Here is a 14,321-nt window from a genome sequence, read left to right as displayed (position 1 = left end):
TGTTTTACATAAAGTTTATGCTCAACAAGGAAGAGCATGAATTATCACAATATTTTTTTCTAAATGTACAAGTTTGACTCTATGAGCCTTAGAACCAGGGTAATTTTCTAGTTAAGCACTTGTGATGATTCCTATCAAAGATTCCAATTCAAAGGGTCTGGTGTGGGGCGTGCCCTTAAGGTAAAGGAAACAGTTTCCTCAGCCTCTTCCCTTCCAGATCCAAGAAGGTACCATATATTCACTGGAGAGGAACAAGTTCGGGGTCAGCCAGTTAAGTCCAAAGAGAACATGCTAGGTCTACTCCCAAAAATGTTTACAGGGTTGACAGAAATTACTGAACAAGGAGAAAAGCTGAAAGTCCCAGGTGAATTCAGCAAATCCCAAGTTCAATCTGTTCAATTAAAAGTACAAAATCAATCTAGAGATAAATTTGTTAAACTTTTCTATTTCAGCACAAGGGGAACCTAAATCCCACCTCATACCAAAGGAAGTACACAGAAAACTCAGGCTAGAAGCCAGAACTTCACAACTCTTGGTGTTACACCTCTTCCTTCAAATAGAAATTGAAAACTAAAGTACTTTTGTTTTCAACACCTCACTTTGAAAGGGGCACAATAATTTAAGAGAAGTATTACTGTTTTCCAGGAACCTACTTATTCCTATGTATTAAATGTCAGCTAGCAACTGAATGTAGGATACCAAAATGAAAAATTCACTCCAATCACCTTTAAGCTTTGGTGTATTTTAGAAAGAAAAGACTGAAACAAATGAAACAATTCTAAGCAACAAAACATCTAAAATACATGTTTTACCTATTCATGGAGCATAACAGAAAGAGAAAATGGGCTTGATTTGCAAATTAAATCCACTGATATATTTCAGAAGATTTAAAACAAGAAGCTTGCTTTAGTATGCTTTTGTACTTTATCTTGAGAATTAATCCACAGTGGCTTTGTTTCCACTTTACAAATACCAGATACATGCACAATTACAAATATCTGCTACAAAAACTTGGCATATTATTAGGACAAGACAGATTTTCTTATATACTAGCCATTCCAAAAACTTGGAATTTCAGGATAAAATGTCTGATGACAATCCTCTTTACCAGTAAGCCAAGGCATAAACCAGAACTTGACCATCTCCACTCTTCATTTGGTAATAAATATCCAAAAGTGAATTTTAATTTTGTTCAGTAATCTCTTTGATCATCAAGAACCAGGGTACAGCAGACCTAAGTTCTTCAGATTCAAAAGAAACAAAAATCAGCACCCTTCAAATGTTCACCAGAGATAAGCAACAGAGAACTAATCACAATGGGCACAATGCTACAAGCAGCAGAATCACATTATGGTATGCACTACGGAAAAAAACACAGCTTCACCAACTTAATTTTGTCCCCATCCCCAAATGGATTGCATTTCAGGTTCTGGGACCGTTCTTCATAAAACAATTCTTCTGACACTGAGGGAGATATAAACCTTTGATAGCATATTACTCAACTTTCCCACTAACCTCCAGTCAGTACTCAAATGCAGCAAATCAAGACATTTCTAATAAGATATTTATTCTCTTGCCAAAAAGACTATAATAGTAAGTTATTTTTCAATCCCCCCAAACGCCAACAAAAATGTTCATTATCTTACTTGTTTTAGACTTCAAAGAAACAATATTTCTTCTAACCTAGCCAACCACATTCACCCTCACTATTGGTTTTAAGACTTTAAACTTAATGAGCTAAACTCTATGCAAACCAAAAGGTATGTGTGGTGGTAGTAAAATCCGATAAAAGTATATATTGAGTGATTTTTCTTAGTTTACCTAAAACACTTAACAATATTCACTTATTCCACAAACATTTATCAAGCACTTATGGGCCAAGCAGAAGATTACAGAAATGGACGACAGTCCCTGCATTTTAGGGAGGGATATCTAAAAACATCTTTTGTGCAACCATTACAGTCAGAGGTTCTTCCTACCTCATCTACAGAAGAAAATATTCAATTGAAATGATGGCGTGACTATCTACAAAATGGAATAAAAACATCATGAATGGTGTCACTGGATTTCAGCACCTGGAACACACTGGCCCACAAAATCAAGTTTCACATCTAAAAATTGTACCAACAACCCCCAAACTTATGCAAAAATCAAGTCATTTGGTACGTCAAAGAAAGTGAAAGAAGCCTTAAGTTTTCTAGTATTAGCACATAACAATATGTTCCAAGTAACTACCACGATGGTTTCTAAAGCTTCACATTTTTCACCTAACAGATATGAACATAAGAAAAATTGAAATTATGCATTACAATCCATAAACAAAATAATCAACATATGATCAAGCATATAAAGGCGATATGAAAATGCATTCCCTGTGTCATTAGAAATTTTTTCCAGTAATAATACTAAGCACATCCTCAACTTTTATATAAACACACCAAACATTTCATTTTCTTCAAAGATTACCATAAAATTTTTAACCACTTGTAACAGTTGGAAAATGCCTAAACACAATTTCCTTCCACTAAAGCCAGAAATCCTCCACGCTATCAAAACTACCAAATTTCAAAAAGTACAACCAGTCTGGTATTATATTTCTATAATTAAGAAACAAAACGCAACAAGGCCGGCCCATATGTCCAGACTTCTAGGATTTTTTTTTCAACTGCAAATGCTCGGAAATGCATTAACAATGTAAACTAGGTAACAAATTCCAAGGCAATTCATGTTGCTTGTACTGCATTTTAGAAAAATTACACCATTTAAAAACTATTGAAGCAAGAAGCTCTAAAAGAAATAGTAATGTCTCTCCTTCAACAAAACCTTCAGTTGCACTCACATTTTTTTTAGTAGCTAATACTGACTGGCATCACCCTACCTGAATAATACAAAATGGTTCCTGCCAACTATCGCAATTTACATTATGTCATCTCTGGGAACCCGGAGCCAAGGAGGGTTTTGGGGTCCAGAAACCTCTCTTGCGCAGCCTGCTATTCTCAGTATACAACTCTCGGCACGTTCAGTGCCGAATAACCCAGAGTAACCCTCAATGAAGCTCAAATTTTTCACTATAAAGCACACACTAGAGCACACATATAGTCCCCGCATTTACAATCTAGCAGCTAAGCCTCCTGCACTAGTGGCCATCCCCGTCACTAACCTGTAGATTCTCAAAGCCCCTCCCACCCATTTCACGTGGCCGCAAACTACCGCATCACCTCCAGCCTTCAACAGAGAAACTCAGTTCACGCTCCATTAAAAGCACCCAGCCTCCACATCCCATCGGATCTCCTCCTTCTTCGATGCTGGAGGCTCTCTCCCAAGGGACACGTAAAGGTGATGCTCTTAGCAGCCCCTTCCCTACTCGGGGACCAAGGGCCTAACATCTTCCAATCCTGAGAGGCTGGGGAGGCGGACTCACCCCCACGCTACCGGGGCCGACTGCTCAAATTAACGACGCCCCGGAGGGTAAGCCCCGCCCAACGCTGGGCCAAGGAAGCACTGCACTGCAACCCCCTCCACCTTCAGGCCAAGGAGGCCAATTCTAACTTCCTTCCTACACTCACGGGAGAGTACCGACTACATCTCCCTCCCCACGGGTGTGTCAGATTGCAGTCCCCTTTTTCTAGTAGGCCACAGGCCTCCTTTCCACTTCCGGTGGAGGGAGTGTCCTCACTACGGTTATCTCCTCACTGCGGGGCACAGTTATAATCTCTGCCCCACGTGGGGGCAGAGAGAATCGTGCACATGCGGGATGTAGTGTGTTTTCACTGCAGCTCCCGTTCGTTCGCAGGCCGCTGGGCCACCCAGCTCCGGCCTCCTCCCTCTCAGACCACGGGGGCGTCCTCGCTACGGCCTCGTCCCCATGTCGGTAGGCAGACTTCTCTCTGGTGTCCTCCTCGCATCCTCTCAGGACCGAGAGGCGCAAGTGGCGCCCCAGGCCCCCCGCAGCCATGCCCCGACCCTTCCGTGCAGGGCGCTCGCTGCGGCGGGCTCCGAGGCCTCCGAAGGCCCCGCCCCGGACCACAAGGGGCGGCTCGAGCCCCGCACAGCCTCGCCCGTTCCGGGGCTGCGGGAGTCTTACCGGGGAGAGCTGCGCGGCACCCGAACCCAGACCCGAGTTACCCCCCGCGCGAGTGCCTCCGCCCCGCGGCCGGCAGCCCCAGCCCGAACGGCTTCCCGGAGCCCAGAGCAGCCACCACCTCCTTCGCCGCTTCACAAGATGGCCGCCGGCCCGCTCAGCAGCAACGCGTTCCAGAAAGGGCGGGACGGAGTGGTTGACGTCACGGGGCGGGGCGGCGCAAGCGCGCGGAGCTCCTCTGGAAGCTCCCGGAAGTTGCCCGTGTTTGCGGCAAGAGGAGCTTTGCTCCTGTCGCGCGCTAGCTCCGCGGTAGGGGAGTGTAGCTGCTCTTTAGAATCCGTACAGGTATCTGGCGCTGGGCTTCGTGCAGTTGCTTCACTTCTTCGAGCCTCTGGGAAAGGAGGGAAATACTGCCTACCTCGCAGAATTGTGTTGAGGATTAACTGGACCGCAAAATGCTGCCTAGTTCTACTGATGATGCCCTGACAGAAGAACCAAGATCTGATCCTTTTTTTTTTCCCATTTAAAATTTTCAATCCAGGGAGTCTTACCCACCAGTCCTCATTAATCCTTCCACTGCTGCACTTTAGTATTATTTTACTGCAGAAAAAACTATTCTCATGCTGCTTTGGTCTTAAGCCTCCCAGACTCCACTCCCCCTGCCTATACCCTCTCTCTTGATTAATGTTACCATAATTGAACTAATCTTCTAAGGCAGAAAGTGAGGAGTCAATTGACTGACAAAATCAGGGACTAAATCCCCACAACTCTCCACAAGTTTGGGAAAGATTTATGCAGCAGACTAGCCTGGTGCTAGCTGAGTGTGACTAAAATAACCAGGTCAGAGATTTACCTGGTGGTGCAGTGGATAAAACTGTGCTCCCAGTGTAGGGTGCTGGGTCAGGGAACTACATGCCACAACTGAGATTTCGCATGCCACAACTAAGGAATCTACCTGCTGCAACTAAGACCCATCGCAACCAAATAAATACATATTAAAAATAAAAAACCAGGCCACACTTTTAACCGAATCTGTATTTACTTCATTATATATACTCTTTATAGGTATAATATAGTGCATTTAAAAACAAAGCCTACTAAATACAATGTGGTATCCAGGATTGGATCCTGGAGCAGAAAAAGGACATTAGTGGGAAAACTGGTGAAATTGGAATAAAATCTGAAGTTTAGTTAATACTAATGGACAGACGTCAATCTTAGTTTTGACAATGTACTATAGTTTTATGTAAAATGTTAAAAGTTAGAGGGAATTGGGTGCTGGATGTGCAACTCTACTACCTTTGCAACCTTTCTCTAAATCTAAAATTATTCAAAATAAAAAAAATATTCAAAAAAACGTCTGTAATTCCATTTCCTCCTTCCCTTATCCATCTGCATTCGCCATACGTTAGCTTAGTGGCTTTCAAACTTTTTTGACTATCACTCACATGAGAAATACATTTGCAACCTGTATACACATTCAAATATATATTCAAAATAAAATACTTAAACTATGTGTGATGCTGTTGGTGGGAATGTAAATTGGTGCAGCCATTATGGAAAACAACATGGAAGTTCCTTAAAAAACTAAAAATAGAGTTGCCATATGATCCAGCAATCCCACTCTTGGGCATATACCCAAACAAAATTCTAAATTGAAAAGTTACATGCACCCCTGTGCTTTTTTTTTTTTTTTTTTGCCACACCACATGGCATGCAAGAATCTTAGTTCCCCCGCCGGGGAGAACTTGTGCCCCCTGCAATGGAAGCCAGGATCTTAACCACTGGACTGCCAGGGTTAATGGAATGGAATATTACTCAGCTATAAAAAAGAATGAAATAATTGTGGAGCTTAACAATAGAACAGCCATCTCAGGCTGGGGAGGTCCTTTCAAGATAAGACAAGTGAACCCTCCCCCAGCGGAAATTACCAGCAGTCACAAGCAGTTGGCACTCCAAGAAAATAAAGCTAGGACACGCCAGCCCTAACCACTGTATGGGTGGAACATTAAGCCAAGGGTAACCAGAAGAGACCATAAAAAGAGCCCAGTTTCTCTTCCCTGGGGCAGACCCCCTCTTGGTCTCACCTGCTGCTCCCTTGCAGTGTACTCAATAAATGTCGCTTTGTACCCTCACTTCTGGCTCGGTAAATTCCTCCACCCCCAACCCCTGCACCGCTGCATGTGGGATCTTAGTTCCCCCATCAGGGACAGAACCCTTGCCCCCTGCAGTGGAAGCTCAGAGTCCTAACCACTTGACCGCCAGAGAATTCCCTGGCTCAGTAAGTTCTTTTACTACCTGAGGTTTCCAGCCCCATCACTACACTCTGGGGCATTTTGGTGGCCCGTATGGGAGTGCCTCTCTCTCCTCTCTCCGTCCTTTCTAATCCATCTTCCACCACCTAGCGATCAGCCTACTGACTCCAGGCAATTAAGGGGGGGGCAGGGTGCTAGTTCTCGGTGGGAGGCGAAGGCCTCTGGGAAGGGACTCTGACTCCCTGTTGCCCTAAGAGGTGAGGTATGTTTTGGAAAAGATCTTTTAGCTTCTTCAACACTGCCTATGGCCTGAGTTCCCTGGAGACCAGGGAGTGCACATCTTGGCTGAGGCAACTCTTCCAAGAACCTAAAACCCGGTCAGGAGGCCGCTGTTAGACAGAGTGCACCACCAGAGGTCCTTTATGCTCGGGGGACACCCCAGTGTAGAACGCAACCTCGAGTCCCTCGTGGACACAGCAGAGGCCTGTCTCTTTCTAGGGATGCCTTTTGGGCAGATGCTGCGCCTGGTTAAGGTACAATATGGGCCTAACACCCTCTATTCCTTCTGACTCGCCTTTGGTATGTATTCTTAAAAATTGGACTTGGGAGTTCCCTGACGGTCCAGCGCTTAGGACTCTGTGTTTTCACTGCTGTGGCCCCAGGTTTAATCCCTGATCAGGGAACTAAGATCCCAAAAGCCTCCCACAAGCCACCCAGCACGGCTAAAAAAAAAAGGTCCTAAATTTGATTTCCAAACTCTCCCCAATATTTGTTTCCGGGTCAGGAGGTCTGGCCCCTCAATGGGTCCCTAAACTGTAACAGCATCTTGCAGCTCAATCTCTTTTGTCGTAAACTTGGGAAGGACTCTACGGTCGCCTACATTCAGGCCTTCATGGCTCTGTCACAAAACCCCAAGTTACGACACACCTGTCACACATGCCTCCCCAAATTCTGCCCTCCCAAGCCTGACACTGATATTCTCAAAGATCCCTCTTTTAATCTCTCACACGTTCCTCTTCAACCTGCTCCCTCTCCCACCGCTCCTCCTCCCTGCCCTGACACCCTCTCACCTTCCCACCCCCATTCAGGTGCCTCATTATCTGAACACCCTCAGCCCCCTGAAAATCTTTTGCCTCTCCCTGAGGTGGCTAATGGAGAAAAGGGCACTATTCCAGTTCATGTCCCCTTGCCTATGTCTGACGTCACAGATTGAGACTAAATTGGGATCTTTTAGTCAGAACTCGACCAATTTTATTTGGGAATTCAGAGGACTCATGGTGGCTTCTGATCTGATCTGACAGGACATCTATGTCGTCTTGACCACCAGTTGTATCCTGGAGGAAGAGTCCCGTATTTGGTCCCTAGGTGGGCCTGGGCAGATGAAACACATGCCCGCACCCCTGACAATGCCCATCCACCTGGGACAGAGGCCGTTCCCGACAGCAAACTGGACACACAAGCCACCGACAAGGGGCCTACACGAGGACAAGGCCGCCAAGATTACATGATTACCTGCTTAACTGAGGGGATGAAAAAGGCTGTCATCAAGCCAGTAAATTACAACAAACTTCGTGAAATAACCCAGGACCCTTCTGAAAACCCTGTCTTATTTCAAGCCCGCTTAGCTGGAGCTATGCATGAATACACAAACCCAGACCCTGAGAGTCCAGAGGGACTAGCTGTTCTGGCCACTCACTTTATCAGCCAAGCATCACCTGATATCAGACAAAACTCCAAACACTTGAACAGGGACCCCAAGTGCCCTTCGCCGTCCTATTGGATACGGACTTCAAGGTCTTTAATAACTGGGAGGAGGCCTCAACAGCCTAGAGGGCTGAACTGGAAGATGAAATAGATAAACGGCAGGCCCAATATATGGCAGTTGCAGTTGCTAGCTCCGCCTCCATTCCAGGCACCTCCATGGCTCATCCCAGCCAACCAAACGGGACAGCCACCCTGGCCCGTTCCTGCTTCCACGGTGGCCAGCCAGGGCATTTCAGTCGGGCATGTTCCAAGCCTCTGGGGCCTTGTCCTAACTGCAAAGCAGCGTGGCCACTGGAAACAGAACTGCCCCTCTCTCCCTCAAGGGGGAGGGCCATCCCCCACTCAAAGGCCCCATTCACCACCGGGAGGCCCCCAAGCCCCAAGGGCCCCTCCCCAGGAACAAATGCCCTTGACACCCAAGGGTGGCCGGAAGAGACCATAAAAGAAGCCCAGTTTCTCTCCCCCAGGGCGCAGACCCCCTCTTGGTCTTGCCCACTGCTCCCTTACAGTGTACTCAATAAATCTCGCTTTCTACCTTCACTTCTGTCTGGGTCAATTCTTTTACCACTCCCATTGCCAGCCCCATCACCACACTCCGCGGCAATAATGCCATCTGCAGCAACAGGAATAGACCTGGAGATCATCATACTAAGAGAAGTAAGTCAGAAAGAGAAAGACAAATACCATATGATATCACTTATATGTGGAATCTGAAACACAACACAAATGAACAAATCAACGAAACAGAAACAGACTCACAGACATAGAGAACAGACTTGTGGTTGCCAAGGGTCGGGGGAGGGAAGGACTGGGAGTCTGGGATTAGCAGATGCAAACTAGTATGTACAGCATGGATAAACAACAAGGTCCTACTGTGTAGCACAGGGAACTATATTCAGTATCCTGTGATAATCCATAATGGAAAAGAATATGAAAAATATATACATGTATAACTGAGTCACTTTGCTATACAGCAGAAATTAACACAATATTGTAAATCAACTACAACAAAATTTTGGAAAATATCTGTGTGATGTTCTCTAAAAATTTTTCTCTCACCCTTTTTAATGCTGGTAACATCCCCCCTACGGTTTCAGACCCACAAATGGAAAAACTCTACTCTGGCAACTCTGGCCTTCTCACAGTTTCTCAAACACACCATGCTTTTTCATGCCTCAGCCCCTTGGCTCTTGCTGTTCCTTCTTATTCCTCACTCACCCCTAGCTCTTTTGATGGCTAGAAATCATGTTTTTGCTTAATTAACACCTCAAAAAAACTTTCCTAGTACAGTCAGCATGGTAGGTTTTCTCTGTTACTTTCTCTTACCATTCTATTTCTGCCATAGCACTCATCATAATCTATAATAGCCTTATTTGTTTAATTCTCACTTTCTATCTGTCTACTAGATTGAAATCTCAACAGGATCCTTTTTGGTCCTGTTAACCAGCATATCCCCAATACCCAGAATAATGTCAGGCACCTGAAAGGTACCCAAATAATTGTTGACTGAAGAGACAGGCAAGCAGACTCATCTATGGAAATCAAGAGGAGTGGTAGTCTGCTCCATAATTCCCATGGACGGCTTGGAAGTCTCCCTGAGCCTCTCATAAAGTCACAGAATAAAAGTTTCCTTGAAATGCTGCTTTTAATAACAGTATGAATTTCTTTGCCTTTAAGTGATTGGTATTTGCTTTTGAGATCTTTTGTAACCTTGGTTAAGAAATAAGTATTGTCTGGATGGCAGAGTAGGAGGACGTGCACTCACTCCCTCTTGCAAGAGCACCAGAATTACAACTAACTACTGAACAATCATTGACAGAAAGACACTGGAACTCACCAAAAAAGACACCCCACATCCAGAGACAAAGGAGAAGCCACAATGAGATGGTAGGAGGGGTGCAATCGCATTAAAGTCAAATCCCATAAATGCTGGGTGGGTGACTCACAAACTGGAGAACAGTTATACTGCAGAAGTCCACCCACTAAAGTGAGGGTTCTGAGCCCCATGTCAGGCTTCCCAACCTGGGAGTCCAGCAACGGGAGGAGGAATCCCCAGAGAATCAGACTCTGAAAGCCAGCAGGATTTGATTGCAGGACCTCCACAGGACTGGGGGAAACAGAGACTCCACTCTTGGAGGGCACACACAAAAATGTGCTCACCAGGACCCAGGGGGAAGGAGCAGTGACCCCATAGGAAACTGAACCAGACCTACCTGCTGGTGTTGGAGGGTTGCCTGCAGAGGTGGGGGGGGCAGCTGTGGCTCACCGAGGAGGCAGGGGCACTGGCAGCAGGGGTTTTGGGAAGTGCTTATTGCTGTGAGCCCTCCCAGAGTCCACCATTAGCCCCACCAAAGAGCCTGTGGGCTCCAGCACTAGGTGGCCTCAGGCCGAACAACCAACAAGGTGTGAACACAGCCCCACCCATTAGCAGACAAGCAGATTAGTTTTACTGAGCTCCGCCCACCAAATCTGCCCACCAAATCGGATTAAAGCTTTACTGAACTCCACCCACCCAGCCCCACCCACCATCAGTCCCTCCCATCAGGAAGCACACAGGAGGCTCCTAGATAGCTTCCTCCACAAGAGGGCAGACAGCAGTATCAAGCAGTATCAGCAGTATTTCGTCTTGTGGAACTGAAAACCACAGCCACAGAAAGACACAGAAAATGAAACAGCAGAGGACTTTGTACCAGATGAAGGGACAGGATAAAACCCCAGAAAAACAACTAAATGAAGAGGAGATAGGCACCCTTCCAGAAAAAGAATTCAGAATAATGATAGTGAAGATGATCCAGGACTTTGAAAAAAGACTGGATGCAAAGATCGAAAAGTTTACCAAAGACCTAGAAGAATTAAAGAGCAAACAAACAGAGATATGCAACACAATAACGGAAATGAAAAATACACTAGAAGGAACCAATAGCAGATTAACTGAGGCAGAAGGGCGAATAAGTGACCTGGAAGACAGAATGGTGATCATCACTGATGCAGAAAAGAATAAAGAAAAAAGAATGAAAAGAACTGAAGACAGCCTAAGATACCTCTGGGTCAATGTTAAACGCACCAACATTCGCATTATAGGGGTCCCAGAAGGAGACGAGAGAGAGAAAGGACCCGAGAAAATATTGGAAGAGATTATAGTTGAAAACTTCCCTAACATGGGAAAGGAAATAGCTACTGAAGTCCAGGAAGCGCAGAGAGTCCCAGGCAGGATAAATCCAAGGAGAAACATGCCAAGACATATATTAGTCAAGTTGACAAAAATTAAAAACAGAGAAATGTTATTAAAAGCAACAAGGGAAAAACAACAAATAACATACAAGGGAACTCCCATCTGGTTAACAGCTGATTTCTCAGCAGAAACTCTACAAGCCAGAAGGGAGTGGCATGATATATTTAAAGTGATGACCGAGAAGAACCTACAACCAACTCTACCCAGCAAGGATCTCATTCAGATTCGAGGGAGAAATCAAAAGCTTTACAGACAAGCAACAACTAAGAGAATTCAGCACCACCAAACCAGCCCTACAACAAATGCTAAAGGAACTTCTGTAAGCGGGAAACATAAGAGAAGAAAAGGACCTACAGAAACAACAACAAAACAATTAAGAAAATGGTAGGTGTCCACTCTCACCACTGTTATTCAACATAGTTTTGGAAGTGTTAGCCACAGCAATCAGAGAAGAAAAAGAAATTAAAGGAATCCAAATTGGAAAAGAAGAAGTAAAATTATCACTCTTTGCAGATGACATGATACTATATATAGAAAACCCTAAAGACTCTACCAGAAAACTGCTAGCACTCATTGATGAGTTTAGTAAAGTAGCAGGATACAAAATTAATGCACAGAAATCTCTTGCATTCCTATACACTAACAACGGAAGAGCAGAAAGAGAAATTAAGGAAACTCTCCCATTCACCATTGCAACCAAAAGAATAAAATACCTAGGAATAAACCTGCCTAAGGAGGCAAAAGATCTGTATGCAGAAAACTTTAAGACATTGATGAAAGAAATCAAAGATGACATAAACAGATGGAGGGATATACCATGTTCCTGGATTGGAAGAATCAACATCGTGAAAATGACTGTACTACCCAAAGCAATTTACAGATTTAATGCAATCCCGATCAGATTACCAATGGCATTTTTCACAGAACTAGAGCAAGAAATCTTACGATTTGTATGGAAACGCAAAAGACCCCGAATAGCCAAAGCAATCTTGAGAAGGAAAAATGGAGTTGGTGGAATCAGGCTTCCTGACTTCAAACTATACTACAAGGCCATAGTGATCAAGACAGTATGGTACTGGCACAAAAATAGAAAGGAAGATCAATGGAACAGAATAGAGAACTCAGAAGTAAGCCCAAACACATATGGGCACCTTATCTTTGACAAAGGAGGCACGAGTATACAATGGAAAAAAGACAGCCTCTTCAATAAGTGGTGCTGGGAAAATTGGACAGCAACATGTAAAAGAATGAAATTAGAACACTTCCTAACACCATACACAAAAATAAACTCCAAATGGATTAAAGACCTACATATAAGGCCAGACACTATCAAACTCCTAGAGGAAAACATAGGCAGAACACTCTTTGACATACATCAAAGCAACATCCTTTTTGACCCACCTCCTAGAATCATGGAAATAAAATCAAGAATAAACGAATGGGACCTCATGAAACTTAAAAGCTTTTGCACAGCAAAAGAAACCATAAACAAGACTAAAAGGCAACCCTCAGAGTGGGAAAAAATAATTGCCTATGAAACAACGGACAAAGGATTAACCTCCAAAATATACAAGCAGCTCATGCAGCTTCATACCAAAAAAGCAAATAACCCAATCCACAAATGGGCAGAAGACCTAAATAGACATTTCTCCAAAGAAGACATACAGATGGCCAACAAACACATGAAAAGATGCTCAGCATCACTCATCATCAGAGAAATGCAAGTCAAAGCCACAATGAGGTATCACCTCACACCAATCAGAATGGCCATCATCACAAAGTCTGGAAACAACAAATGTTGGAGAGGGTGTGGAGAAAAGGGAACTCTCCTGCACTGTTGGTGGGACTGTAAGTTGGTACAGCCACTATGGAAAACAATTTGGAGGTTCCTTAAAAAACTACAAATAGAACTACCATATGATCCAGTCATCCCACTCCTGGGCATATACCCAAAGAAAACCATAATCCCAAAAGAAACTTGTACCATAATGTTTATTGCAGCACTCTTTACAATAGCCAGGACATGGAAGCAACCGAAATGCCCATCAACAAATGAATGGATACAGAAGATGTGGCATATATATACAATGGAATATTACTCAGCTATAAAAAGGGATGAGATGGAGCTATATGTAATGAGGTGGATAGAACTACAATCTGTCATACAGAGTGAAGTAAGTCAGAAAGAGAAAGACAAATATTGTATGCTAACTCACATATACGGAATCTAAAAATGGTACTGATGAACTCAGTGACAAGAACAGGGAAGCAGATACAGGGAATGGACTGGAGAACTCGAGGTATGGGAGGGGGCGGGGGGTGAAGGGGAAACTGAGAAGAAGCGGGAGAGTAGTACAGACATATATATACTACCAACTGTAAAATAGTCAGTGGGAAGTTGTTGTATAACAAAGGGAGTCCAACTCGAGGATGGAAGATGCCTTAGAGGACTGGGGCAGGGAGGGTGGGGGGGAATCGAGGGGGGGGGCGTCAAGGAAGGGAGGGAATATGGGGATATGTGTATAAAAACAGTTGATTGAACCTGGTGTACCCCCCCCAAAAAAAAAAAGAAAATAATAATAAAAAAAAAGAAAATGGTAATAGGAACATACATATCGACAATTACCTTGAATGTAAATGGACTAAATGCACCAACCAGAAGACACAGACTGGCTGAATGGATACAAAAATAAGACCCATATATATGTTGTCTACAAGAGACCCATTTCAGACCTAGGCACACATACAGACTGAAAGTGAGGGGATGGAAAAAGATATTCCATGCAAATGAAAATCAAAAGAAAGCTGGAGTAGCAATACTCATATCAGATAAAATAGACTTTAAAATAAAAAATGTTACAAGAGACAAGAAAGGACATTACATAAAGATCAAGGGATCCATCCAAGAAGAGGAGATAACAATTATAAATATCTATGCACCCAATATAGGAGCACCTCAATCCATCAGGCAAAGGCTAACAACTATGAA

General features: G+C 44.0%; 1 protein-coding gene across 7 annotated transcripts in view; it reads right to left on the bottom strand.

Annotated features, from left to right (window-relative positions):
* The window catches only part of CPNE1 (copine 1), a 35,331-nt gene extending 31,076 nt beyond the window's left edge, over positions 1-4,255 (bottom strand). The window contains exon 1 of one of the 7 annotated variants that reach the window (XM_057703959.1): positions 4,203-4,255. Coding sequence is in view for 1 of the 7 variants with exons in the window: in XM_057703952.1 (XP_057559935.1) it covers positions 3,219-3,283 (65 nt within the window). In the remaining 6 variants the exon portion in view is untranslated. Of the gene's footprint in view, positions 1-3,218; positions 3,349-4,084 lie in introns of those variants that run through there. The other 6 variants (XM_057703958.1, XM_057703954.1, XM_057703956.1 and 3 more) reach the window with 6 other exon arrangements.
* Positions 4,256-14,321: the final 10,066 nt, after the last annotated feature.

Source organism: Hippopotamus amphibius, chromosome 12 (assembly GCF_030028045.1).
Source record: "Hippopotamus amphibius kiboko isolate mHipAmp2 chromosome 12, mHipAmp2.hap2, whole genome shotgun sequence".
Classification (NCBI taxonomy): Eukaryota; Metazoa; Chordata; class Mammalia; order Artiodactyla; family Hippopotamidae; genus Hippopotamus; species Hippopotamus amphibius.
The sequence above is the reverse complement of the archived record's forward strand: the minus strand, read 5'-3'. Positions and strand labels throughout refer to the sequence as shown.